We start from the raw sequence: 27,755 nt of genomic DNA on the forward strand, positions 1-27,755 counted from the left end.
AACCACCAGCACTCATTTGTGGGGACCAGCACTTATTTTTCCTGAGCAGACATTTCCACAGAGCCAGAGAGAGAGAGAAACGCACAAAGGGGAAAGAATGAGGAAATTAAAACAGAAAAAAGCCACAGAGGGAGACTCCTGGAACCTGCAAGAGTGAGTTAAAGAGGCAAGGAGCATCTGGCGATGGATTAAAGAGTCATGAGGTGGATTCAGGGGGATATATGACGTTACCACGCGGTCTTTTACCACGCAGACCATTACCACGCATTTTTTACAACGCAGGATCCTTTACCACGCAGACCATTACAACGCTGGTATTTACAACGCAGGTACTATTACAACGCATACCATTACAACGTAATTATAGGTAAGTAAATAATATGGTAAAATAATTTAATTATTAATAATATTTTTTTAAATTAATAAATTATTATTTTAATATTTAATATTTTAATTATTTATATTAATATTTATTTATTAATGTTTAAATATATATGTTAAAAATACCCCTGTACCCCAAAACCCAAACCCAGCCCTAAAACCTAAAAATACCCCTGAATCCCCAAACCCAGCCCTGAACCCTAAAAATACCCCTGTACCCCAAAAACTGAAAACTGACCCTGAACCCTAAAAATACCCCTGCACCCCAAAAACTGAAAACTGACCCTGAACCCTAAAAATACCCCTGTACCCCAAAAACTGAAAACTGACCCTGAACCCTAAAAATACCCCTGCACCCCAAAAACTGAAAACTGACCCTGAACCCTAAAAATACCCCTGTACCCCAAAAACTGAAAACTGACCCTGAACCCTAAAAATACCCCTGCACCCAAAAACTGAAAACTGACCCTAAACCCTAAAAATACCCCTTTACCCAAAAACTGAAAACTGACCCTAAACCCTAAAAATACCCATTTACCCAAAAACTGAAAACTGACCCTGAACCCTAAAAATACCCATTTACCCAAAACCCAAACCTAAAATATTTTAAATAAAATTATATACTTACCAATACTTACAATGTAATGGTATGCGTTGTAAAGGTACCTGCGTTGTAAATACCAGCGTTGTAATGGTATGCGTGGTAAAGGGTCCTGCGTTGTAAAAGTTGCGTGGTAAAGGTAGGTCGTGGTAAAAGTTGCGTGGTAAAGGTTGTATACCGATTCAGGGCTATGCAGCCTTGGCATTCCGCATGCCAATATTTAGTAGCACCCAATATTGGCTTTTGATCAGAGCTTTGGGCACCAACACTCATTCTACTACAAATTAATCACTGTAACCGTAACTGTAACTGTTCATCTCTTCCCTTTAATTATCTTCATTCAGTTAATTGAAACCACGGTGGTAAAAAATAAAGAAGCACAAGTAGCATGAATATATAAAATAGCAAAAACATACAGAAAATATACATATACAAATAATTTCTTCCTTAATCTAATAACATCACTAAGATCATTTGAGAAGGCTAAACAGGTAACTTCATTAACACGGAGCAGCAGAAGGAACGTTTGTAGCAGCTACACCATTGCTATCCTAATACAGCCAATACCAGCACTAAAAACACACCCGCTACAAACCCCACAATACTGATCACTCTTCTAGCAAACAAAGTCCCATTATCACCAAAGACCACTCACTATACTGTCTACTAAGAAATGCTCGATCCCTCTCTAAAAACAAGCATCATATCTACGACCTTCTCACCGATGCAAAACCAGACATACTATTCATAACCAAATCATGGTTGGGAGAAGATATGGCCCAAGTCCTACATGAAGCCATTCCTCTAGATTATCAACTAATCACCCAAAATCGTATAGCCAAAAAAGGTGGTGGTCTAGCTGTTGTATTCAGGCAAACAATACCTATCACTAAAATTGACAACATCTCCATAAAGAATTGTGAGGCTCTTCTAACAAGATGCAATCCTACACCGTCTTCCTCCTGTAACGTCCTGCGCCTTACAGACCTCAACTTAGCAAGGCACATTCCCAGACGCACTTCTAGACACAGTTTCAAACCTGATAACAATACACTCCAACCTATGCATTCTGGGTGACCTTAACATTTGGTTTGATAAACCCAATATGACCCATCCAAAAACTATAATCAACGACCTAGACACATTGAACCTGCATCAGATTGTCCACAATCCGACACACACCGCTGGACATAGCCTAGATATCATTTTTGCTAATACTGAACTAGTTACCTTTAAAACTATAACTCCAGTCACATGGTCAGACCACCACTTGCTTGCCTTCCAACATAAAACAATGCTAAGCGACTCACCTAAAACTACTTTATATCCATCCACCCATCGGCCGTGGAACAAACTCAATTTGGACACTTGGAAACACAACTAACATCCAGTACAAATCTGGAATGCATAAATTCTGTTCAAAATCTATATGAGTGGCTACAGGAAGCTTTTGACATCCTAATACCACTCAAAACCACACAACAGAACAAAAGAAAAAAAGCACCTTGGAGAAACATAGAAATAAAAGACTTAAAACAACAAATTAGAAAGCTGCAATGTACCTGGCTCAAAACAAACGCCAAACAAGACAAACTTCACCTACAGAAAATGAACAGATTATACAAGTCTGCTGTCAAAAAATCTAAGAAAAGGTACTATTCAGACAGAATTCAAAACGCTAAATGTGCAAATAAAGAATTCTATAAAATACTCAATGAATTTCGGAAACCAAATTGCCTAGAAGGAACTCATCCTGTTACTCAAGATTTCACAGACAAACTGGCAAATCATTATACGGACAAAGCAGACACATTGGAATCGTACTTAAAACAGAAACAAAGCAGCAGCACTAACCCTTGTCCAAAACAACAATCCAAGAATGCTCTAATCAAGCCTCTCCGTTCCTTCCAACACATCTCACACAATGAATTTATGGACCTGGTCAAAGCAAGCAGGCCTGCCGGCAGCCCTTCTGACCCCTTTCCGCCACAAACTTTCAAGACAATTCTTTTAACAACCTCTGCTGCCACTCCAGTAACAATAATCATCAACAGTTCCTTAACTACTGGAATGTTTCCAGAAGAACTCCAAAAGTCATACATACGCCCTTTACTGAAGAAAACAAACTTGGACCCGCTGAACCCTGACAACTACAGACCCATTACAAATGGACTGTTCCTGGGCAAACTGATAGAAAGAGCAGCTTTCACCCAGATGTCACAATTCATTGAAGAGAATGACATACTTTCAGACTTCCAAACATGATTCCGTCCAGGAAAAGGCACTTCATCTGCCCTCCTTGCCATTTGTGATGACCTAAAGAATACAGTTGACCGCAACGGGGTTGCTGCGCTACTCCTCTTGGACCTCTCAGCTGCCTTTGACACGGTTGACCATGACACCCTGAAACAAAGACTCTATGAAGCCGGCATAGAGGGAACTGCTTTAGACTGGATAGTGTCCTACCTTCGAAACAGAACTAATGTCATCCATACCCCACCTTTCTTGTCTAAACTATACTCTACAAAATCAGGGGTCCCTCAAGGTTCTATCATCTCACCCATGCTTTTCAACATCTACATGTAGTCATTACCAGTACTGATCAATACATTTCACCTCACGTTCTATAACTATGCAGATGACATGCAAATACTCCTTCAACAGGAAAGCCCCAAAGACATTGGACAATCATCAATTTTCAGCTCTCTCAGAGCCGTGGATCAGTGGATGACCTGGAGCCATCTCAAATTGAATGCTTCAAAAACTGAAATACTCACATGTGGCGATTGGAAACATTACAACCCGCTTGCCGCATTGCCTGATGAACTTGGATCACTGCCTAAAGTATCGAAGGAAGTAAGAAACCTCGGAATGACCATGTACTCCAAGCTGTCGATGAATGCCAAAGTGGACAAACTAGCAAGATCAAGCTTTGCATCTATAAAAACACTGCGACGCATTTTCCCTCATTTGGGATTTCCACACAAGGCCCAAGCTACCATCTCCCTTGTTCTGTCCAAACTCGATTACGCCAATAGCCTCTACCATGGATCACCTTAACGACCATGTAAAGACTACAACGGATTCAGAACTCGGCTGCCAGACTACTCTTCCATATCAAACCGCGAGCCACATCTCCCCTGCCTTGAAAGCCCTGCATTGGTTACCGGTTGCCGGAAGATCCACGTTCAAGATGCTTTGTATCACCCACAAAGCAATACATGGAATGTGACCGCTCTTCGCCAGGAATAAAATCACCAAACAAATTCAACAAAGGTACCTCCACTCTAAAGGAGCATCTCACCTTAAAATCCCACCATACAAGAAAAAAACCATGGGTGGCAGATCCTTCTCTGTTCAAGCAGCCAAACTATGGAACTCTTTACCCCTCAACATAAGGTCCACCGACAACTACCTTATCTTCAAAAAACTACTCAAGATTTGGCTCTTCCCCACATAAGCACCATACGCAAACAGAAATTTACAGCATATCCCTCTGTATACGAGCATTTTTTTTCACTATAGATATGTACCTATCTTTGTGTATTACTTTGTATAAACATGTAAAATAATTATGTTGTTGAGAGAAACAAAAACAAACAAAAAAAATCATCTTTCGTCTACATGTACATACTTCCATTGTGCATCTATGTACCTTCCATGTACTTGGATCTGTGTGTCTGTTACTTTTCTCCTGAAAAAGCATATCCAATGCACTACCCTATTTCTCATCTTGTGCCTCTATCAATATATGTAATCTACATATTCTTACCTCCTTTATGTATCTATATACTTTCAATGTAATTATGGATCTATATATTTATCACTTTCTACTAATTTAGCATTTCCAATGCACTACCCTATTTCGCAGCCTATACTTCGCTCAATATATCTTCTAGCCCAACATATCTGACTCATCTCAAACTTCTTCTACTACTCCTTTCAATGCACTACCCTATCTCTCATCCTATACATCTATCAATATCTCCTCTACATCCACTCTCTCATTTATCCCAAACCCCATACCACTACTATGACTGCCAAAATACCCCTTTCCAGACTCTCTCCTACTCTACCCCTCCTTGCATCATCTGACACCTCTTTTACTATACCGATCCCCTAAAACAAACCTTTCTAAGCTCTTTCCTCTGAGTCCTCCCCTCCAAAGCTCCTTTTTACTCATCCAAAAGCCTCCTCCTATTGCTAAGACCTAATAAAAAAAATAAAAAAAATAATCTTTCACTCTTTTATCCCTCCACTATCCTTTTCAATCGAAATTAATAGACTAACATGTTCACTTCTCAAATTCCATATTAAACTATGCTAATATACTACCCAAATAACTGAATAACATATCCACTACTCAAATTACTTCATATTTCTTTTTTACTATACTAATTTTTAACAGTAATCCTTTAGGGGTTCCGGAGTGGCGTTCTACTCGCCAGAAAAGTGATTCAACACCCATCAGGGGTAACAAGTGCTATATAAATGCTTATCTTTCTTCCCCTTTTATCCCTCCGCTATCCTTCTCACTCCAAGTAACTGACTAATGTCCAACACTGAAATTACTTCATATTTCACCATATTAATTCACCACTAATCCTTTGTAGGCTTCCTGAATAGCGTGCGTTAACAAGTGCTATATAAATACAAACCTTTGTCCTCCTCTATCCTTCTGCTATCATTCCAAATCCAAATAACTGACTAACCTCTCCACCACTTAAAATGTACTTGCATGTTTCACTATACTAATTCAACACAAATCCTCTATAGGTCCCGGAGTAGCGTGCTACTAGCCGAAAAAGTGTTTTGACGCCTCGTCAGAGATAGTAAGCGCTATATAAATGCAATTACAATACAATACAATACAATTGAGCACGGGGTCCACTCCGTTTTCTTCACAGGCTCGTGATGCCATTGGCTTCATTTTAGCAAATTGAATTTGAAGTTATCACCTTGTTCCAGGCCGAGTACCATAGTAGGCACATAAGTCTTTATTCTACACATAATAGTATTTGTGTTTAGGCAGTATTACAATATTACATGTAAGTAGGGTAGGGATCTGTGCACCCGTCCTGAAGAAGAAGCTTTAGGCTTCGAAACAAGTTGACGCACACAGGAGGTTATGTACATTAATTACACAAAACCTCCACCACACCTTTTTTAACAATACCAGCACAGAGGTATATTAAAATTATTTTTAGCCCTCACATGTTATGTTATGTTATTGTTTTTTGTTGTGCGCACAGCTACTCCAGCTAAGGAGCGTCCTGGCGCATTTGACAAGGAGGAACACAACACAACAGAAGGAAGCGGAATACTAAAAAGGGACCACTCTAAATGAAAAGCACATCAAAACAGGCTGGAAACTGAAAGGGGCAACTAGAACAAGAAAGTTTTCAAGGCTTTCCGGAAAGCCATGAGATCCTCCAGCAGACGAACTTCCACCGGAAGAGAGTTCCAAGCTAATGCCGCTTTTACACTGAAGGAGCGTCCCCCCATACGGCAGAGCCTGTATCTAGGGACTACAACAAAGGCCTGGCCTTGGGAGCGAAGGGTGCGAGTGGGAACATAGAAGGAAAGGAAGCGGGACAAGATTTCAGGGCCTATGCCTCTCAAAATCTTAAAGGTCAAGCATAGGACCTTAAAGAGAATACGCTTCCTCACTGGGAGCCAGTGTAAGGAGCGAAGGACACTCGCCACCGAGCAAAATCTGGGCAGGCCGACAATCGCTCTAGCCGCAGCGTTTTGTACCCGTTGCAGGCGAGTAAGCTCAGCCTGATTAGCCCCAGCCAGAAGAGAACTCGCGTAATCCAGGCGAGAGATAACAGTGGCCTGGATCACTAGCTGTCTGGTCGGGGCGTCAAAGTATTTGAGGACAGGTCTTAAGCCTCTCAACAGACCAAAACAGCAGGCAGCTATTTTTTTAGTGTGTCCTACGAAGGTGAGACCATCGTCCAACCAGACTCCCAAGTTTTTCAACTCCGACACCGGAGTCGGGGTTGGTCCCAGCTCTAGTGGCCACCATTGGTCACCCCAGAGCTCCACTCCCCTACCGACAATCATAACCTCTGTCTTGGTGGCATTCAGCTGGAGACAGTTCCCCGTCAACCAGCTAGCCACCGCCTTCAGTCCATCCTGAAACCTGGGGGCATCTACTTCCGCATCCCCGCTGAGAGTGACAGCCAGCTGAGTGTCGTCGGCATATGAGACCAAAGTTAGGCCCCACTGCCTGGCGACATCAGCCAGCGGTCTCACGTACAGATTAAACAACGTGGGGCTCAGCGAGGATCCCTGCGGAACCCCCATGGCCAGTGGCTGGAAATTGGACTTGAAGGGAGGAATGGCAACACAGAAGGAACGATTGCCGAGGAAGGAGCGGAACCACTGCAGGGCCTGGCCGCCGACACCAATCTCCTCGAGCCGATGCAGGAGGATACTGTGGGAGACCGTATCGAAGGCGGCGCTGAGGTCTAACAATATCAGCGCCGCCGTCTGACCAGCATCCAACGCCGCACGGAGATGTTCCACCATCACAAGAAGAGCGGTCTCCGTGCTGTGCCCAGCACGGAAGCCGTTTTGTGTGGAATCAAGGACGTTGGTTCGGGCGAGATATTCTGACAGGGCCCGGTTGACATGGGCCTCTGTTATCTTCGCCGGCCAGGGCAGCAGCGAGATGGGATGATAGCTTTCAGGTCTAGACGGGTCCAAGGAAGGCTTCTTGATTATAGGGGACACCACCGCCTGCTTCCACTTAGTTGGAACCACCCCCGACTCCAAGGAGAGGTTGACTAGGAAGCACACAACAGAGCGTCCCATAAAAGCCTGATCTCTAAAGAGAGCCGGTCTTACTGGGTCAGATGGAGAGCCAGATTTAACTTGCAAAGCAAGTTTGTCAAATCCCTCCGGAGAGAGAGGGGGAAAAGAGAGCAGGGTGGACTGATGTAACGTCCCATTAGAGCTTCCCGGATCGATCCCCGTGCTAGGGAATGCCCGATAAATTGCTTGGACTTTTCCCAAAAAGTATGAAGCAAGGGATTCACAGTGGGAAATGGAACTCACAGCCACAGAGGAAGTCCGCTTCGCCACAAGATCTTTCACGGCCTTAAAGATGGTCTTCGACGGGTTTGAGCTATTACGAATTTCTGCAGCATAATATGCCGCTCGGGCTCGACAGATAGCCCGGTGATAGGTTTTGACGGAAATAGCATATGTAGCTTTTAAATCAGCCCCATACGTCTTCCGCCATGCTCTTTCCGCCCGTCTACAGACTCCCTTCAAGGCACGTAGGGTACTGTCGTACCAGGGACTCGACTCTCTAGTACTAATTTTACTCAATATGATGGGAATCAGAGTGTCGAGAGCCCTGGTAATCCAAGAGCAAAAGAGGTCGTAACCCTCTTCCGCGCCTTTCAGTGGGCCCAGCGGGTCTTCCGCTAGAAGGCGATGGAAGTCTTCTAGCCTGAGTTTGTTCCAGAGCCTCCTGGGTACCCGTCTCGCCGAAGGGATGGCGGGGGTCGTAGGGATAGGACACTGAATAGTCACCAGGAAATGGTCGATCCAAGCTAACGGAGAAATAGATGTAATTTTAGTCTCCGGTAGATTGGTGAAGAAGGGGTCGAGAGTATGTCCCCCTATATGAGTAGGCTGAGAGATCAACTGAAAAAGCTGGCAGGCCTCTAGGTCAGCGGAAATGCTGCGTACCGTCAAGTTGGAAGGGGTGTCAAAATGTAGGTTCAGATCACCCAGGATGGAATAATTGGCACACCCTGTAACCAGCGTGCCAACAGCATCGGGGAAAGAATTTCTGAATACCACATCGCTACCCGGCGGACGGTACACCACCATCCCAGAGAGCGTAAACTCAGGGCTGACTGAGATCTTATAAGAGGCACTTTCACACCCGGCAATGTTAAGGCCACTCCATACGCAGGTAAAACAAGACCTGACTATAAGAGCTATACCGCCACCTCTGGAAGATCTATTCAAAGTGAACATAGAATAATCAGGGGGACATGCGAGATTGGAAATAGCTACATCCGCGTCCTGAAGCCAAGTTTCAGTAATGGCCAAAACATCCGGGGCTTCGTCCTCAATTAGATCGTAGATGTTTTGATGATGTTTCAATGCCGATCTGACATTCAGATTTAAAACCCGCAGAAAGGGCAACGAGCCCTTAAGGCGGTGGGCGACTAGTGAAGCCTTCCGGAGGATAGACCCCGGTGAGTCAAGCGCCCAACTATCGCAGCGGCACCGATACGGGCCACAGAGCGGATGAACAGGCGGGAGATAACACCTATGACTAACCTGGTCAATGGAGTATAAGCTCTCTCTGGAATAAGTCAGCATGCCAGCACACAAAAAGACGTAAAGTCTGCCAAAGCCCAGCTACCCGCAGTGCCCCGCACGGCCTTAGCGCGGACGGGCGCAGACGGGCAAGACTCTGGCACGACTCCGGCTAAGCGACGGCGCCCCCACTGCGCGATCCCGCTGCGCTAGGGGAGGAGCTTTAAGAAGTTGTCTGACAGTGGCGCCTGCGCAGTAGAGCGCCCGCCGATCCTCTCGCCTGCCAAACACCTACACCACTACAGTATGGCGGCGAAAATACAAGGCGACCCGCCCCAAGTACCGGACCCGCTCAAATGGCGGTGTTCCAACGATTATGGTGCAAGTAAAGGGCCCAGTTTAAAAACAGGGTACACACAACAGAAAATAAAGCAAATGGTAAAACGGGAAGTTTTAAAAAACAGTATTAGCGTTAAGAGCCCAAGCGCTGCTGAAGCAGTGCGCGACCTTGTCAGGCCGGGCAATGCTGAGACTCGCCTTAAGAAGCTGTCTGACAGTGGCGCCTGCGCAGTAGAGCGCCCGCCGATCCTCTCGCCTGCCAAACGCCTACACCACTACAGTATGGCGGCGAAAATACAAGGCGACCCGCCCCAAGTACCGGACCCGCTCAAATGGCGGTGTTCCAACGATTATGGTGCAAGTAAAGGGCCCAGTTTAAAAACAGGGTACACAGAACAGAAAATAAAGCAAATGGTAAAACGGTAAGTTTTAAAAACAGTATTAGCGTTAAGAGCGCAAGCGCTGCTGAAGCAGTGCGCGACCTTGCCAAGTATTTTTTAACACTCACCATTCACTTATGACCCTATCTCTCACTACCCTCACACACCACACATAGCGATTACATCAGTGCTCTTGCGTATTTGCTGGTTCGTAGCACGCCGCGTTCCGTAGAGGGACGCGAAGATCCCTATGATGAAGCATGACACCAAGGGCCCTTATGGTGTGTAAGGGGTATTTAAAGAACACTATGTGATTCCCACCATTGTAGGAAATACATACCATTCCAAACCTTCTTTCGCCGTTTTAAACCTATCTTACATGGGTGGATTCTCTATGTTTATTAACTTTATTTGATGGCATATAATGATGAACACGGGCTGGTCAAATGAGTAAATGCAGAGATTTAAGAAGTGGTTTCAAATAGTGTTTCCAAATATAAAGACAGAGGGCCTTATTTGCAAGCCCACACTGGCGGCGCAACCTATTGCCCCATGCTTACAAGGACAGATAAAGCTGCCCTGTGTGGCTTTTCATTTCATTGTAAATATGGCCCCTTTACATGAAACACTTTTGTGTGAAAGGGGCGTGCCATGGATGTTCCAATGCAACACCCGCTGCTCCTGCAGCATTTCCAGATTTACAAGACATGATAAACCTGGAAATGCATCAGAATGTGACACCTCCCCAAGTCACAGCCAGGAGAAATGTTTTCTTTTTTCCTAGTTTTTTTCCTCTTTCTATGCGTGTTGCATTCTGCAGCACACGTTGAATGAGGAAATCACAGCTTGTGTGTGTTTATGTGCAGGAAGGTGTCCCTACCTTTTTTTTTAACACTTATAAAGTGCATGGCTAGCAAAGGCTTCCCAGAGCTAAAGACAGCCTAAACTGCATGTGTAGGGAATAGCATGAAAACAACAGGGTTTTAAGACGTTTACGGAATAAGAGATGATTGGCCTCGAGTCGGATACCGTCTGGCAGCTGATTCCAGCATTTCGCAGTGATGACAGAAAAAAGGCAACCCCCGCTCCGGGCTCGATTGACTTTGGGAACAATGGCCAAATGTTTAATATCAGAGCCATATAACCAATCATTAAAAAAAATAAAGTTTTCTACTTCTATGTGTGCTACATCAAAAAGCACACATAGAAGTTTCAAAACACCATTTCAGATTGTTTATGTGCAGGAAGAGACACTTTCCTGCACATAAACATCCATTCCCCTCAACGCAAGCACCCTTGCCCTATGTTGCAAGGGTGCCTGCATCAGCGCATGGCAGCAAATTGTGCGCCAGTGCAGGTGAGAGCAAAGGGATCCATCATATTGTGGTAGATAAGATGCATCCCTGTGCTTCAGAATTAATGCAGCGTGGTGCAGCGAAATGGCTTGCGGCACCTCTCTGTGTTAATTCCTTTCATTGAGGCCCAAACTGTATGAACCTAACCCAACTGCAGTGTAGACTGGACAGATCCTCAGGGATCGTCCCTGTCCCCACTTTTATTTAATTTGTATTTACGCCCTTTGTTGTTTTCATTAAGAAAGTTTAGAGCTTTAATTTTCAACTATGCAGATGATCTGCAATTGATCTTCCGTCTGGACTCCCCTGGTGCTGCCACCGAATTTCGGGAGGCCATGGTCCACATCCAGAGATGGATGAGCCTAAATCACCTGAAACTCAACCCAGGCAAAACTGAATTGATTTTGCCTGGGAAGAGTGAACTGTACTGGGGGCCACATTTTTGGCCTCCAGAAATGGGAAATCCTCCAACCAAGTCCCAAACAGTAAAAAGCCTAGGGGTTACTTTTAACGAAGATCTTTCGCTTAAAAGTCAGGTAGGGACTGTGGTATCTTCAAGTTTCTTCCAACTCCGTAAGATCAAGAAGATTGCCCACCTACTAACTCACCCTGCTCTGATCCAAGTTATCATCGCTCTCGTGCTGTCCCGTCTGGACTATTCCAACAGTTTGTATCTGGGTCTTCCAGTTGGGCAGCTCAAAAGACTTCAACTGGTTCAGAACCAAGCGGCCAGGCTGATCTGTAAGAGTCCCAAATGGCAGTCCATCAGGCCGGGTCTGGACAGTCTCCACTGGTTGCCAGTAGCGCAGAGAGCAACTTTTAAAGCTGGATGCATTATCTTTAGGGCTCTACAAGGTGAGGGCGCTGGATTTATTAGCAGCCTGCTTGTGAGTTACACCCCCTCTCGTACTCTACGCTCAGGTCAAAAGAACTTGTTGGTGGTGCCTCGCATTAGGAAACAACGCCAGGGAGGCGGTTCTTTTCACTTCTTGGCCTCCTCCCTTTGGAACTCTCTGCCTCTGTCATTGAGACTTCATGAAGACTTGTTGGCTTTCAGACAGGCTTTCAAAACTTGGCTTTTTAGGCAAGCCTACCCATAGTTAATTTGGGCTCTCTCTGTTATATGTTATGTCTTTGCAAATCCTCCAACAGCGCCATGAAGCCTATGGGCGTACGTGCGCTTAATAAATTTAATTTAACATAACATAACATAACAGAAACAGCATCACATGCACAGGGTGGGAAAATCTCAACCCCAAGGGAAACTTATAAAAAGGTGCCTATGTCCCAGCCTAAAATGTCCCAGTACTTACCTGGGATAGGTGTACTTTACCCTATAGAGGCAGGGCTCAATATTAGGAACAGTTTTTATAAGAACATACAATGAGACTGATTGCTTCAGAAGTTCAAGTTCCTTCCTATTTGCCCATCGAAGTGCAAGGAATTAAGATTTACCCCAACACTTATCTTTTTTATGACAGTGCCAGGATTAAAAGAAAAAGGCCAGGTTTCCCAAGTTGAACACTCATTAATTTAATACATAGTGACCACAGGACCTTCAGGGCACCATCTAGAGAGGAACATTCCAAAATGAATAATCTATTCAGCTGGGTTCTAAGTTTGTCCCAAGTTAAGGTCCACAGCAGTAATGGGCAGAGAGTGATAGTATCGTCAGTATACTGCAGACCAAGCTCTTCAAGACAAATTAAAATCGATGAACTAGGAGGTGAAGAAGCAGGAACCTACAATACCCGTTCTACTCCATTTGCAAATGTGACATGTCTCGATAACCCCAGATCCTCACCTGATTCCTTGCAATGGAAAGACATTTAATAAGGTAAATATCAAGCTTGACCTTTAGAAGTGTGGAGCCTAGTTTTAAAGAAAAATTATTGAACACAGCATCCATAAGCTTAGAATATCGCAGTCCCTGAATGGCTAATTGGTGGTGCCAATTACCAGATCTATTGAAAGGAACTCCTAGTAAGTAAAGATGTGTACTTTGCTAATTGGTTTATCTTAAATTTTAAATGGTTTGAAGGTAGCACATTTTGAATAAATCCTCAAGGAATAAATCAATATGGTCTGCAAAAACACAGAAATATGCAATCTATGTAAACCATTAGCAGAGCAGCAGGTGCGTGGGAGTACACTGCCTCACATCCCAGCACTCAGTTTGCCTCAATGCATTCATTTTTCACCCTTGTTAGAGGAGGCTGTGCTGTGTAACTCTAGACTTGTGTTTCTAGACTGATTCCTTCATCAGGATAGAGCAACAAGTCATTTTGGAGGGCAGGAAATGCTGCCCAAAGTCGGTCTCTGTACCACTCATAGGGCACAGGTGCATCAAAACAAGTTCATCAGCTCAGTACCTAGTATCTTGACTGGAGGAGTACAGTGCTGATCATCGGGATTGCGCTATGGAGGCTTACTAAGATGCCTTAATCCGCCAGTGTTAGGATTCAATCGACAGCATTGTCCTGAAAACTACACATTGTATTCAATACCTATTCTAAATCACAGCTAAAACGATGCGGACCGCCATCTGAGGGGCTTTAACCCTCACTTTGCCTTCATACAGGTTGTCTCATCACCCTGTCCTGAGGAAGACCCGCCTGCAGAGGATACAAACCATCTTCAATGTGCCACGGTCGAAACGTCAACACTTCCCCCTACTGGGCCTGTACCCAACTTCACCCCATCCCTACCTCTTTACAGAAGACTATACTCTGTACAACATCAATAACCAGAAAAGTACTTTCGAATCCATAAGAGACAGGTCCCATTGTTAAACTGGTGCTACAGTAAACCACAGCCAGTTTACAAAGGACATTACTATGGGTAATTGATTGTTTTAACTACTCTCTGATTTCCCTCCCTATACATCTGTTCTATTCTCACGAGCACAATCCTTTTTCCACACTCCCCCTGGAGCAACCCTCTTTTCTGTTTTGAAACATTCCCTACAGTGATCTGTATAATAAATGTGAGATTAATCAGTAACGATTGAAGCTATTTATGGTGCTTGTGAGTCTTTTTGAGGATATACTTAATTGAATTGAGAAACTACTGGGGTACACTTATGATGTAACTTGAGTTCTATGTGTATCATGTTCATAGATTTTGACTTAATGAATACCTTCCTAAGGCAATTAGTCCAGGACAATTGTTTTCCATATCGAGCATTACCCAGGTCCTTGGACTAGTATGGGTCACCCCAATATTTTGTAATAGTAGCTCAAGGGAGCCTTTTCAAACAGAGGTAAGTTGGGCGCACACTGCCTCACATCACATCACTCAATTTGCCCCAATGCTTCCTGGTAAAGGCAGTTCATGATAACACTTGCTTCAGTTGGTTTCTTTAATTGCTCATCCGTGTTGGTGCAGGCTATGGAGTGTAACTATGGACAAGTGTTTCTGGATTAATTCCTTCATCAGTATGGAGCAAAAAGTCATTTTGGTGGTGCTAGAGATGCTGCCCAAAGTCTTCCAAGGTCCCTGAATATGACAAAATCCCTTCTCATACCTATCAATGGCGGCTGCCTTTTAAACACAAACCAAGGTCTTGTTGCCCATATTCCAATGTAATGGGTTTTCCCTTGCTTCTCTTTCAGCACCAAATCTGTCATATTCCACATTGACCCCTGCCTTTCTGGTAGTGAGTGCATCAACAGAAGACGTGTCCTACCAGATTAACTTTCTCTTAATGAATAAAAACCTTTACTCCACCTTTACAACCACACTATTGCTTTTGTAGGCACCAACCTGTTACACATGTAACTAGCACGGACAATTGCTTGCAGAGATGTATCTTTTTCAAATTCATCTTTCATTTTCTCAAGAAATTTGATACATCAAGGAAATTCATACATCTTTGCATGGTTTTATTGAAATAATTACATCCTCCAAAACTCACCAGGGACAGAGATTTCCCCCTGAGCACAGGGGACACAGTCAAAGCAGCAGACAGGTTGTCCTTCAATGCCAGCTCTTCTGTACCCAGGAAGGCACTCCTCACTGCAGACAGAGTGTGGGATCTGCAGGACAAAGACACTGGTGCTACTGAAATACGTCACACAACAGGTACTTTGCAGGATGAGGAACAGAGAAAGTCACACAAGAAAAAGAGTAAATGCATAGTGGAACATTCAGCAATGATGTCACAAAAGGTTTATTTAAAAACATCTCAAGTACTTTTGTGTAATGTCTATATTGAATAATCCTGCTAGCAATTTAACCTCTCCACCAATCAGAATTTAGAAATTAAAATTGAGATTTCAGATGTTGGTGCACCACTGAATAGTCCATTGCTCAAGTTATTAAGCCTGGCCTGTTTGTTAAAGTGCATGTTTTCTTTCTTTGATGGGTGAAAAGAGGGGGGAAGAGAGATAGAGAGCGGGAGAGAGAGGAGAGAATGAATGAGAGAGGGAGAGATTCAGTAAGTGCATGGAGTGATGCCCCTACTGAACTATGCATTCTCTCAAAAGAGTGAACTGCTGTCCATTTGGCCCCTGGCATAGAAGAATAAAATAAGGGATCTGGAATTTAAATGACTCTCCTGCTGACACCAGGATTCAAACTGTAACCATTGTTTTACATAGAAGGCTACATTACTTGAATGTTTAAACTTGAAGCTCTAGAACCTCCCTGGGACTGTAACCCTAAATTGTCAACTTCTAAGCCATGAAGTGAAGGCAGAGAATAGCCCAAGGGGAGAGGCTGGTTACTGTATGGTTTGAAGATTCATTGGAAGGCACTACTGACATATATTGAAGGCTCAGGAACCAGTAGAGTCACAGCCAATAAGGCGCTATCAAGATCACAGGTGAAATCTTTCCTAAGTCTTCTTCAGCACCCTTTGGAAGAGGGGACAGGAAGGCAATGCACATAGTCTTTGTGGAGACCAAACCTGGGACATTGTTTCTACTCCCAGGCTTTCTGACAACACACATCTGAACTGAACTGCAAAAGAAGGGGGATGTCCTCTGAGGCAGAGAGATCAAGTCAAGGCTGGCCAAGGGGCTTTTTGTAGCTGAAACACTTCTAAAGAAGGATAGAATGAACCTAAGAAGTGAATAGCCCGGATGAGGTTAAACCCTGCCTGGTTCACAATCAGTATGATGAGAGGCTTGAAAAGACAAAAGGTGCTTTTCTGCCCTCAAACAGATGAATTGAGCCACCTGTTTGAGGCAGAGAATGGCAGAATGGATCAAGAAACTGCATCACCCAATCTAGTCACTTCTGTATTACAGCACACATATTGCCCACCTCAAACAAGCAGCAACCACAGGGTCATAGATTAAATACAGTTGAGACAGAAAGATGAGAGGCAATAATATTCTTTATTCTCTCTCCCTATTCACATTCGGATGGGGTGGTCCCTGACCACCTCACTGTTAGAAGACTGGTGAAGACTTGGCTATTCTCTCGAATGTAATATTCTTTGTGCTGATGTCTCTCTTGGTGCTCATCTTCGTGCTGGGACTCCCCGTTGCTGGGGCAGCCATGTGCTTCATAAATACTTTAACATTAGCATTAACATTCCTTAAATCTCTTTGCCAAGTAGGCACAGCCAACACGTTTCGCCCTAGAAAGGGCTTCGCAGGGCTTCGGGTAAAGAATTAATATAGATCAAACAATGTTATGTCTAACGTATCAAGCATTTCCGAGTCCGTTTTTTCAGTCGAGTAAGTTTCAGCATAGTTCCATGTCCAGAGAGTCCTCAACCGTCTTTTTCCTCTCATCTTTCTGTCTAAATTGAGCCACCCTCTCTAGATGCTGTGGGGCATATTAGCCAGAACTTCGTTAAAATTATTGCCATTTTTGCGGCAGGAAACTGCAGCTAATACGGTGATAATGGCTTGCTAATATGCATTATAGAATTCCAATAGAAGCCCAGGTTAGATGTCCTGCACATCTAACCTGGGCTTCTATTGGAATTCTATTATGCATATTAGCAAGCCCATGATCGCCGTTTTAGCAGCAGTTTCCTGTCGCTAAAACGGCGATAATTTTAACGCGGTTCTTGCCAATATGCCCCTTTGTTCCCACCTGACAGTTGATCTAGACCTTTCTTACCCAGCTGTCAGTCCTGAATAGGACTGCCTTGCCTTGATGAAGAGGAGCAAACCCTAATAGAGCTCCCTCTAATTTGAGAATTGAAGACTTTCCCTCTGGGACCAACAACTCTGAAAATCTCAATTCTGGATTCCAGACCAGTGTCTGGCATCTGTGGGGAGGAATAATGGAATCAAAAGGATTCAAGAATACTCCTTTGTAGATGTTCAAGAATCAACAGCTACTTTAGGGCTTGGGAAATGCTGGAGTCAATAGAATCAAGACTTCATAACCCTGTGAATCCGGTGTCCAATGATATAGGAAGTTATTTATCTATGCTTCAGATTCAAGTGAGGTCAAAGAGCCACAGCAGTGGTTTCTGATGCAAGACCCTGGACTCATAACCAGTCCCTGCCAGAATCTAAAATAAAGTTCATTAATCTCTGAAGTTGAGTTTGGAGAAGTCAATGTATGTTCTCTGGCAGGAAGACAAAATCCAAGTTGATCTTGAGCAAGGCTCAGATGAACTGATGTGTCTGAGCTATCATAAAGTGAGATTTCTCCAAGTTTGGAAGATATTTCAGCTCCAGAAGAACATTTCAGGTAGTCCGATTGTGCCTTACAAACAAATGGGCTGTAATTAACCAGCCAATGAACATAAGAGTAAATTGAAACCTCTTCAAGCCAATACAGATGCAAATATCTTCACAAAGTCTCAAGGAGTGCAAGCCAGACCCATGGGAAAGGACCCTGATCTGGTAATTGTGGGAACCCATTCCGAATCTCAGAACTGCTAACTATCCCACGGGTCGCCAGCCTATAGTGTTTGAGCTAATGTAGCTCTCCAAGTACCTCTGAGTAGCTCACCTATGTGCATCCCACATTACTAAATTAGAAAACCTTTGCTAGTTTAAATAAAATATATATATATAACAAAATTGAGATTATACAACACTAATAATATTAGTTGGTTTCAATGGGTTTTATTGAACAGAAGTATATCAGTATAGTAAAGGTTAGAGATCGCCCAGATCTTGACAAACAGGAATATGAACTGTGGCATCTTTCGAGTCTAGAGTTACCAGAAAATCCCCTGAAGCCTCTGAGAAATGCTCATTATATACATAGCAACCTTAATTATTACAGATAGTCAGAGTAATACTCATCAGGGGGATATAAGAAATTGTCATAGATAGTAGTTCCCAGCCTCAGTCACAAAAGTGATGTCGCCCATCTGAAATATTGTGGTGCTTAGAATTCTAAAACGTCTTCTGCCTTAACCACACAAATGCAAACGTTGCTCAGCTTGTGGGGAAACAGCATGCGTTGAGGTAACAGGAGGGTTACTTAGTCCACATGGACCCTCAAGAGCCAAGTGCGTCAGTAGGCACATTTGCAAAGTGGTGGAGAAAGGGGGCATGTCAACTGAAAACCTCTCAGCAATCCTGCTGTGTGGGACTCACTGAGATAAATGGAGGGGTAGTTGCCCCCCAAGGAAACTCAGGAGCCAAGAGGACTACATCCCCAAACTTGTAGTGTACTAGGAGGTACATTTTCAGAGTGGTTGAGAAAGTGGGCGTAGCATCCGGCAGCCTCTCTGCAATCCTGCCATGTGGGACTTACTGGAGGTAACAGGAGGGGTAGTTGGCCCCCAAGGACGTCCTTGAATTTGGCTTAGTCTCCTCATATATCTCTTCATTGGCAGCAGATTTGAGTTGGGGCAATTCTCTCCTCCAGGGGGTGATGGGAACACTTAGAGCTGCCCTGAGAGTCGGCTTGAAATGTTCCTTAAGCTGAAAGAACAGTTGACAGTTTTTAGGTACCATTTAGGTCCCTTGAGCAAGCTAATGATGCATTTGGGCTTAGATCGAACATCTATTTCCCCATGTGAAAGCCCACATTGAAATTGTATATAAAGAGTTCTGTGCCCACCATTAGCTCGATTAGAAATATTGCCTTAAGTCAACCCAAGTCGCAAAATGAGGTGGTCTGTGGGAGTGCTTTGAGGAACAAACACCAGTCTTACTTAACCTGGAACTTACCTTATGGGGTCAGAAGGCGAATGCACTTGTTGTGACTCCATTTGCTGCCCTTACGAGAAGTTCCTGCTATTTGGGTCAAAATTCAGAAAAAGGAGAGAATTTGTAAGGTGTGTCACCTACAAGTTCAAGATAGTAATCATGTGCTATTTGTGTGTCCGTAGTTGCAAAAGGTGAGGCACTATTGTTTACGGCCTTTTGGCCAGATTCATCAATGTCCCGTTTTGCGAGTCCTTAATAGCGATTATTAAGGAATCGCTATTAAAGACTCGCAAAACGGGATTCATGTAGAAATCGCAAAAATAATTGCGATTTCTACAGCTTCCTTATTTGCGATTAGCAAATTGCTAATCACAAATAAGGAATGACTCCCCATTCATTCCTATGGACCTTTTGCTAATCGTAAATAAGGATGCAATTTCAAGGGTGCCAGGGGTGTCCAAAGGACACCCTGTAGCACCCCTGAAATGGTGATTGACACTGGTGTTGCGCACACACATGTCCAAAGGACATGTGTGTGTGTAACATACAACTTAGAAAAATGCACTAAAGTGCATAGTTCTAAGTTTTCGCTATTTACCACGAAGTCAGACTTCGCGGTAAAAAGAGGCCAAAAATTGCGATTTCGTAATTCTAAAATGGTTCATGAATTGCATTTAAGGAATCTCAAATAGAGATTCCTTAAATGCAATTCCTCGCAATTTAGCGATTTCGCAATTTACGATTTTTGCATTTGGGATGATGAATCCCAAATGCATAAATTGCGCTTGCAAAGGGCCAGATTCTCAGAATCTGGCCCTTTGCAAGTCGAATTTCCTTTGATGAATCTGGCTGATAATTCCTTAAATTTAACATTCATTCTGCCCATTCATTTATTTTGTCCCCCCAAAATGAAATGATTTGTAACATGATCTATCTATTTTTAAAAACTTTTCCGGGTTTCTCCTAGGAATATAATGTTATTTCTCATGTCGTAATATTTTTACTTCTCCACATCTAGGATATATGTGTGTTGTAATATTTTTCAGGAATGTGCTGCTTCTACTTGCACTTCATATGCTGCACTCTTCACTTTGTTGTTTTACAAGATTGTTTATTTTCTCCTGCAGTTTGTACAGCATGCATGGTAAGAACTTTTAAGGATGTTTATATATATATATAGGAAAATTATTTATCGGAGGAAATGCATTTTCAATCTATCTGTAGTAGTATAATTATATAGACCTCCGCAGGAGTTCCGTGTCATAAAAAAATAAAAACTTAAAAACTTTACAGGGGCATGGCTACCAGTGTTGGAGCCGATGCAATGCACCGTTGTCCAGAGAGAGAGGGACCCAACTGATATAGCCCCTTGAACCCCGATAGGTGATCTAACACCCATTCAGGAGTTCCAAACTGAACTTAAAGATTACTTTTAAGAGTGTTTTTATTTGTAAATTTTGTGGTTCAAAGACAGAGGTAAAATGTCAGTCTTCTGAGAAACTGCTGCTTTTTATCTTAACATTGAGACTGGTGTTAATGTTTATCTGCTTACTGAGAAGTGTGTGGATTTTGTAAAGTGAAATTTATCTGGTAATTTGGTTGGTGTGAAAGAAACTGCTGTAAGATGTTGTTTACTTCTAACACAGCCCTAGATCTAAATACCTTTAATTGAACTGTACAAATATTTCAAAATAAATAAACAGGAAACAACAAATTAAGAGTTTTCGTCTAATTCTAAAGTGTGACGAAAACAAAGATGTTAATAGGGGCAAGATAAATACTGACTCCTGGTGATGCACAAATGACAAATGCTCACAGAAATCCAATTTCCATAAATTATTATTCATGCGCTGTATAGTTCTGTTAGTAGAATGTATTGGTAATTGCAATGGAAAAATGTGTTGTCTGTAAATAGCAGAGGGTACCACACCATGGGCCATATTATCAACAAAAGGCGATACATTATCGCCGCTTTTATCGGCAGGAAACTGCCGCTAAAGCGGCTATGATTGGCTTGATCATATGTCCTTGTGAATTCCCATAGGAGCCCAGGTTCTGGTGTTAACCTGGGCTTCTATGGGAATTCACAAGGGCATATTATCAAGCCCATTATCGCCGCTTTAGCGGCAGTTTCCTGCCGATAAAAGCGGCGATAATGTATCGCCCTTTCTTGATAATATGGCCCCATGTTTTAGTAAGATATTATGACAGTGTGCTAAATTCAACACCAGCTACATACATTACCCTTACCATACTCCGGCTGAATGGGCATGGCTCCCTAGAGGCACTTGTTATTGTGCAATGCTTAGGGTTTTCAGAATTCAGAGAACAGTGATCAGTGCATAGGGTGGCTAGCCATCTTTGAATTTGAAACAAAGATGAAGGTTATTGGAGTCGTGGAGGTGTATACACCCAGAAAATATGGATTATTCATACTTTTCCGGACTGCATGATCTGCATGTGCGAAAGAATACATTTTTGTGCTATCCTGTAGTGCATAGTGAAGTCGAAAATGTGGAGTATTTATGCAGAACAATCTCCGATCATAATACTTTTTTACTATCAGTGGGGTGGAATAAAGAACGGACACGAATACCATATTGTAAGATAAATGTGGCTATTACTATGTCCCCTCTGAGAGAGTGGGATGTGTGTAATGTTTCTATAAATGGGTACTGTGTAGCAGAGATAGTAGGGACTAGACACACCCTCATAAAAGAGATTGATAAACATGAGAAAGAGCTGTGAAGCCAGGGAGCAGGCAGCTGTAGATATAGAGAAATTTTGTAGTTTCAATTATAGAGAGTATATGAAAAGGATGCATGCAGAGCATGACAAGGCTGGTACTTAGCTGGCCTGGCTCACAACCCCTATGTGTAGGGGTGCACAGATATTGGAAATGGATTCTGAGGAGGGTTCACACGTCTATACACAGGAAGCCATCAATAAAAGATTTAGTAAATTCTATGCAGGTACCATGTTTTATTAATGAGTTTTTAGAGCCAGTAGAATTGCCTAAGATGACAGTGGAGGAGAAACAAAGACCTGGGTATGGGAGGTAACAATTCAAGAGGTCAAGGCTACCATAAAGCATCTGGCAAGAGGAAAAGTCCCTGGAATGGATGGGTTCCCTGTGGAATTTTATTTGACATAAATGGGAAAATTGACACCAAGACTAGTTAATCTTTTCTTGCCAGCCCGTACGTGGGGCGGTTGCTCCAGACAACTGCAGAAGCAATAGTGATCCTATTGTTAAAGCCAGTAAGGGCCTCTGAAGTACTATGGACTTATTGCCTACTTTCTATGCTAAATCTAAATTATAAGATATTTACTAGAGTATTGGCAATGCGCAGATCTCCATTAATGTCAAAGTTAATACATACAGACTAGTCTAGGTTCATTCTGGGAAGTAATGCAGCTCATAATATTAGGAGGGTATTGGTGATTGTGGAATCTGATTTTACAGAGAAGGAAAAAGGAGTGATTGCAGCATTTAAAAGGCATTTAATAGTTTACGTTGAGATTTCCTTTCTGAAGTGCTCAGTAAAATGGGATTGAGAAACCAATTTATTGCGTGGGTTAGCTGGCACCTCGACAAGGGTGCCAGCTCTCGCCATTATTATTTGCAATTGCTATAAAGCCACTTGCAAGTTGGGTGAGAACAGGAGGGGTATACGGGGTTTGGAGGTGCGTCTGAGCAACATTTTTCAGCATTATATGGAGATGATATGTTGTTATTTCTCAAAGATGCTAATGTTGATTTGCAGCATGCCATGAACCTCTTAGATTGGTTTGGGCAAGCCTCAGGGTTATGCAACAGCTGTAATAAATCATATTTGTTCCCATTACAGAAGTATGCGAACATACCTAAAATATCTGTGAGTAAGATTATACTATGCTCCCATTGATTTATTTTAAAGTAACATTGTTGTGGCGATTAGAGAGTTAGAGCAAAGTGTAGATGTTTGGAGAAAGCTGCCGCTGTCAGTGTCAGGATGAATAGCAGTAGCAAAAATGGTGGTGTCTCGATTACTTTACATCTTCACAACATTGCCCATGGTGATACCATGTAGAGTGTTTAGGGAAATTGATTCTTTGTTGGTTTCTCTTATATTGGGAACATGTAGGAGAAGAATTGCATTGGCAAAAGTGGCCCACTAGTCAGGGGAGACTAGCTGCCCCAGACTGGAGCCGTATATTAGGCATGTGCTCCAGGTCTCCTTTGCTTCGGCCAGACTCCTCGAAGATTGGAAAAAAGCAATTGTTTTCCCCATCAAAAAGAAACCTAATGTCAGCCATGAAACTCTTGAAAACCTAAGACCAATTTCCTTGCTACCGTACTTAGCCAAGGTGGCAGAGAAAGTGGCCAACAGTCAGTTAATGTCTCATCTAGAGAAGAACAACCTTCTACACGCCTCTCAGTCTGGCTTTAGGTCGGGCTACACTATGGAGACCGCCCTCCTGAGAGCGACTGAGACCTTGAGACAAGTGGCAGATGCCGGACACACCATGGCACTGATTATGCTGGACCTTAGTGCAGCGTTTGACACTGTAGCACACTCCATCTTGCTACAATGTCTAAACAAAGCAGGTGCCACTGAATCAGCGCTAGGCTGGCTAAAAGTGTTTCTCACAGATCGGAGCTTTCAGGTCCAGTGGGGCTCTTGTATATCGGATACGATAGCCCTAGAGCAAGGGGTGCCTCAGGGCTCTGCCCTGAGCCCCACTCTGTTCAACTTATATATGGCCCCCCTAGCGGATGTGGTGCAGACGTACGGTGTAGAATTAGTCTCGTACGCCGACGACACCCAACTGCTGATCTCCCTGTCCCAAGCCCCAACTAGTGCTGCAGCTAACTTCAAGGCCTGCATGCAGGACCTAGCAAGATGGATGAACTCGCACTGCTTGAAGCTTAACGGCTCCAAGACGGAGGTAATGGTAATCGGAGGGAATGATTCTAGCTGGACGGTTGATTGGTGGCCAACTTGCCTAGGCCCTATACCCTCCCCCTGTAAAGAGGCAAAAAAATCTGGGTATATGGGTCGATCACAAACTATCCTATGATGGTCACATTCATAGATTAGTGGGAAAATGCTTTGGGGTGCTAAAAACTCTCAACCGCACCCTGGATCTACTTCCGTTGGAGGCCAGACGGACCATGACTCAAGCCTTGGTAACTTCCCGTATAGATTATGGTAATGTGCTATTTTTAGGCACTACTGAAAAAAGCCTGGGATGGATGCAGGTACTCCAAAACACTGCAGCACGTTTGGTCTTAAAACTCCCTAAAAGAGCTGCATCTAAACCCGCTCTTGCTGCTCTGCACTGGCTCCCTATCAGGAAGAGAATCCTGTTTAAAGCACTCCTAATGTGCCACAGGATTATATGGCAAAGGGCTCCGCAGTATCTTCAGGACCTTGTCCATATCTACGAGCCAAGCAGGGCACTTCGCTCAAAGGGCACTGGCCTACTGAGGATCCCCCGTGTAAAAAAACCTAAGCTGGGAGGCAGTTCTTTCAGAGTGCTAGCTGCCAATAACTGGAATCGTCTTCCTGTTGGCCTTAGGCTAGTAGAAACAGAAGCTAAGTTTAGAAAACTCTTAAAAACCCACCTCTACAAGCTATAGAGCGGAGCTTATCATACACTGCACCTTCTCATCTCCATAGCGCGGGGACACGCCGAGAAGGCGTCACCAGGCACTTTATAAACCCCATTATTATTATTATTATTATTATTATTATTATTATTATTATTAAGGACTGGGTTGAGGACAAGTGACATAGAGGTAATGACCTGATTACCTATTGGTAATTTTCATTACTCTTAGTCCTGCTTGTCATTCATAGCTACCCACCCGCTCTGTGGGGCAGCCTTTTGTTAGGGAGCTTGGTATTTCAGGAAGTACTGGAGAGGGCTATGCTCTTGTTCCCTGTAGAGGTGGGTGTGGCTTAGTAGCATTTTCTGAATTGTTTCCTGTCCTGGGATTGGGTAACTAACTTCATGGCTAAGGACTAGGCCGATGATGAGCAGGACTAAGAGTAATAACCAGTACGTAATTGTGTAATTTCTTCTGTTGGAACTTTCCCATTACATTATTACACTAAAAACATCCTGAATGCCAAAGCAAGTGTTAAAAATAAACAACTACCTGAGAGCATCACATGTGAATTATATCCTGTAATCTGATGAGGCAAGGGCTACCTTATCAGGGCCGTCCTCGGAAACACACTGTTTAGAAGGACGAGCATCAGTGGTCCCTATGGTAGGCAGTTGCAACCACTAGGTCACAGATCATCTTCTGAATTGCAGTATGGGGGGAAGAGGGACCATTTCTTCCTCTTGAGGAGGGATAGGGCCATGGAGGAATGATGTGGTTTCTTGACACTAAAGCATCTCAGTGGGGAAGGTTTGCAAAATCCCAAATACCTATCCTGCCATTAAGCAAGCATGGACAGGGGTGGTGTAGAACAGACCGCCAAACTTTCCACTAGCCATGCTCTCCACCTACTCCACACGATCTGGGAGACACAGTCCTCATAATACCATTTTGACAATACAAACATTAAACAAACCTGCACAGCAAGGACAGGACAGTTATCTCCGGAGGAGACACAGATAAAGGTGTATCCAGAAGGTTTGAGGGTGGGTTATTGGAAAGGGGGCTAGAAAGGGAAGAAAATCACTCCTATTCTTTAAGGTTGATATACATTGTCATTATTGTATGTGGCAAGATATCATCTATACCGATAAGCATATGAGAAATAAACCCTCCTCACCTGGTTGTTGTTGGCCCACAGTATGTTCTTTGTGTTGATATGCACTTCTTCACCTTGTTGGGAGTCGTAGAAGCCCACATTTATCAGCCGGATGTCATCATCATCAAATACCTGCAAATTAGCGATGTCAAAATCGCTCAAAGGATCTCCGTTCACATCAAAATGTATGTCACCACCAATAGCGAGCGTCACATTGATATTCTTCACATAGTGGAGGACCTGAGAGATTGGAAGACAGACACATAGTCCCTCTGACATGTTGTAACCACCACTGGAAAATGAGAAGAATTTTCAAAACTGCTGAGTCAGGTAAGCTCTTGAATGTAGGTATGATGAGGGCCCCATAACAGACTGATTGTTGTTTAGAGGTAGGGAAGAAGCGTAGGTCCACAATGTATATTTTAAGTAATATATTCACTAATTTGGCAGGTTATGGGGTCCTAGAGTTGGATATTGCGGTGGGCACCCTCTTTGCAGAGTTTACACAGCTCCATGAGAGCTAGGCCCTGTTAGATTTGGGGGTCCCTAGTTGGCAGAGGTAGGTACCTTTGATCAAATAGGGACCCTTGTGTCTAGTCAGGGTAAAGGGGTAAACTCCTAAAATAACCCCTACTCACCCCCCTTGGTAGCTTGGCACGAGCAGACAGACTTATCTCAGAGGCAGTGTGTAAGGCATTTGTGAACACTTACAGTAACCCAATGACAACACTACAGATGGACACCACACAAGTTGTAGTATAAAAATAAGTATTGTTTATATAGACTAAACACAAGACCACAAACAACAAAAATCCACAATAATGTACTTTAACCGGGTAGAATTAGCCTAGTTCTCATAAGATGTCAAATGCAACACTTTGAGTTCAATGTACCTTTGGATGAGTAACGCTATACAGCGAAAGTGTTGCAGGGAAGGTGATGCGTTGGTTCCTTACACGCAAGAATGGTGATGCGCCGGGTCCCTACTGATGCGTAGGGGATGAGTCAGTTCTTCTCGGCGTGGGGAGGTAATGTGTTGGTTTCTTACCGCACTTCCCTGGCGATGCTACCAGCAGCACCGTGATGCAATGAAGATACGGTGCCATGAACAAAATGGCATCTTCTTCTTGATGCGACATGATGCATGCATGACCAACGGCAGTGCGGCGACTCAACGGTTCTTATGAGCCGCGACAGGCCCTACAAGATGCTTTCCGGTGATGCGGCGGCATCATCTTCTCCGGCAATGCGAGGCGCTTTGGCGATGTGATGCGACAGCTGAGGTGGTGACACCCTTCTTCAGCGATGCGACAACAGCGGCTGCGGTGGTGAAACGCATCTCCGATGATGTGGCGGTGTCTGGTGCGAGGTCGATCCTCTTCTCCAGCGATGCAAGCCACTTCTGCATTGTGAAGCGGCAGCGGCGACACCCTCCTTCAGTGCTGCGATGACAGTGGCTGCGGCAGTTGTCGCTCTTCTTCATCGTGAGTCACGCTTCGAGCTCCTTGCGACACGCAGTCCTTCAGAAAGTCCAACACAACTGCAGGCACTTCCAAAAGCACTTGGGGAGCTGGTTG

At 43.7% G+C, this 27,755-nt stretch overlaps 1 protein-coding gene across 1 annotated transcript in view; it reads right to left on the minus strand.

The window, feature by feature from the left end:
* Positions 1-27,755, minus strand: part of LOC144774116 (vomeronasal type-2 receptor 26-like) — a 62,573-nt gene that overhangs the window by 13,201 nt on the left and 21,617 nt on the right. The window contains exons 5-7 of the mRNA XM_078659141.1: positions 26,200-26,418; positions 17,456-17,574; positions 15,246-15,382 (exon numbers count right to left, since the gene is read on the minus strand). Coding sequence (XP_078515267.1) covers positions 15,246-15,382; positions 17,456-17,574; positions 26,200-26,418 — 475 coding nt within the window. The remainder of the gene's footprint in view (positions 1-15,245; positions 15,383-17,455; positions 17,575-26,199; positions 26,419-27,755) is intronic.

Source organism: Lissotriton helveticus, chromosome 8, assembly GCF_964261635.1.
Source record: "Lissotriton helveticus chromosome 8, aLisHel1.1, whole genome shotgun sequence".
Classification (NCBI taxonomy): Eukaryota; Metazoa; Chordata; class Amphibia; order Caudata; family Salamandridae; genus Lissotriton; species Lissotriton helveticus.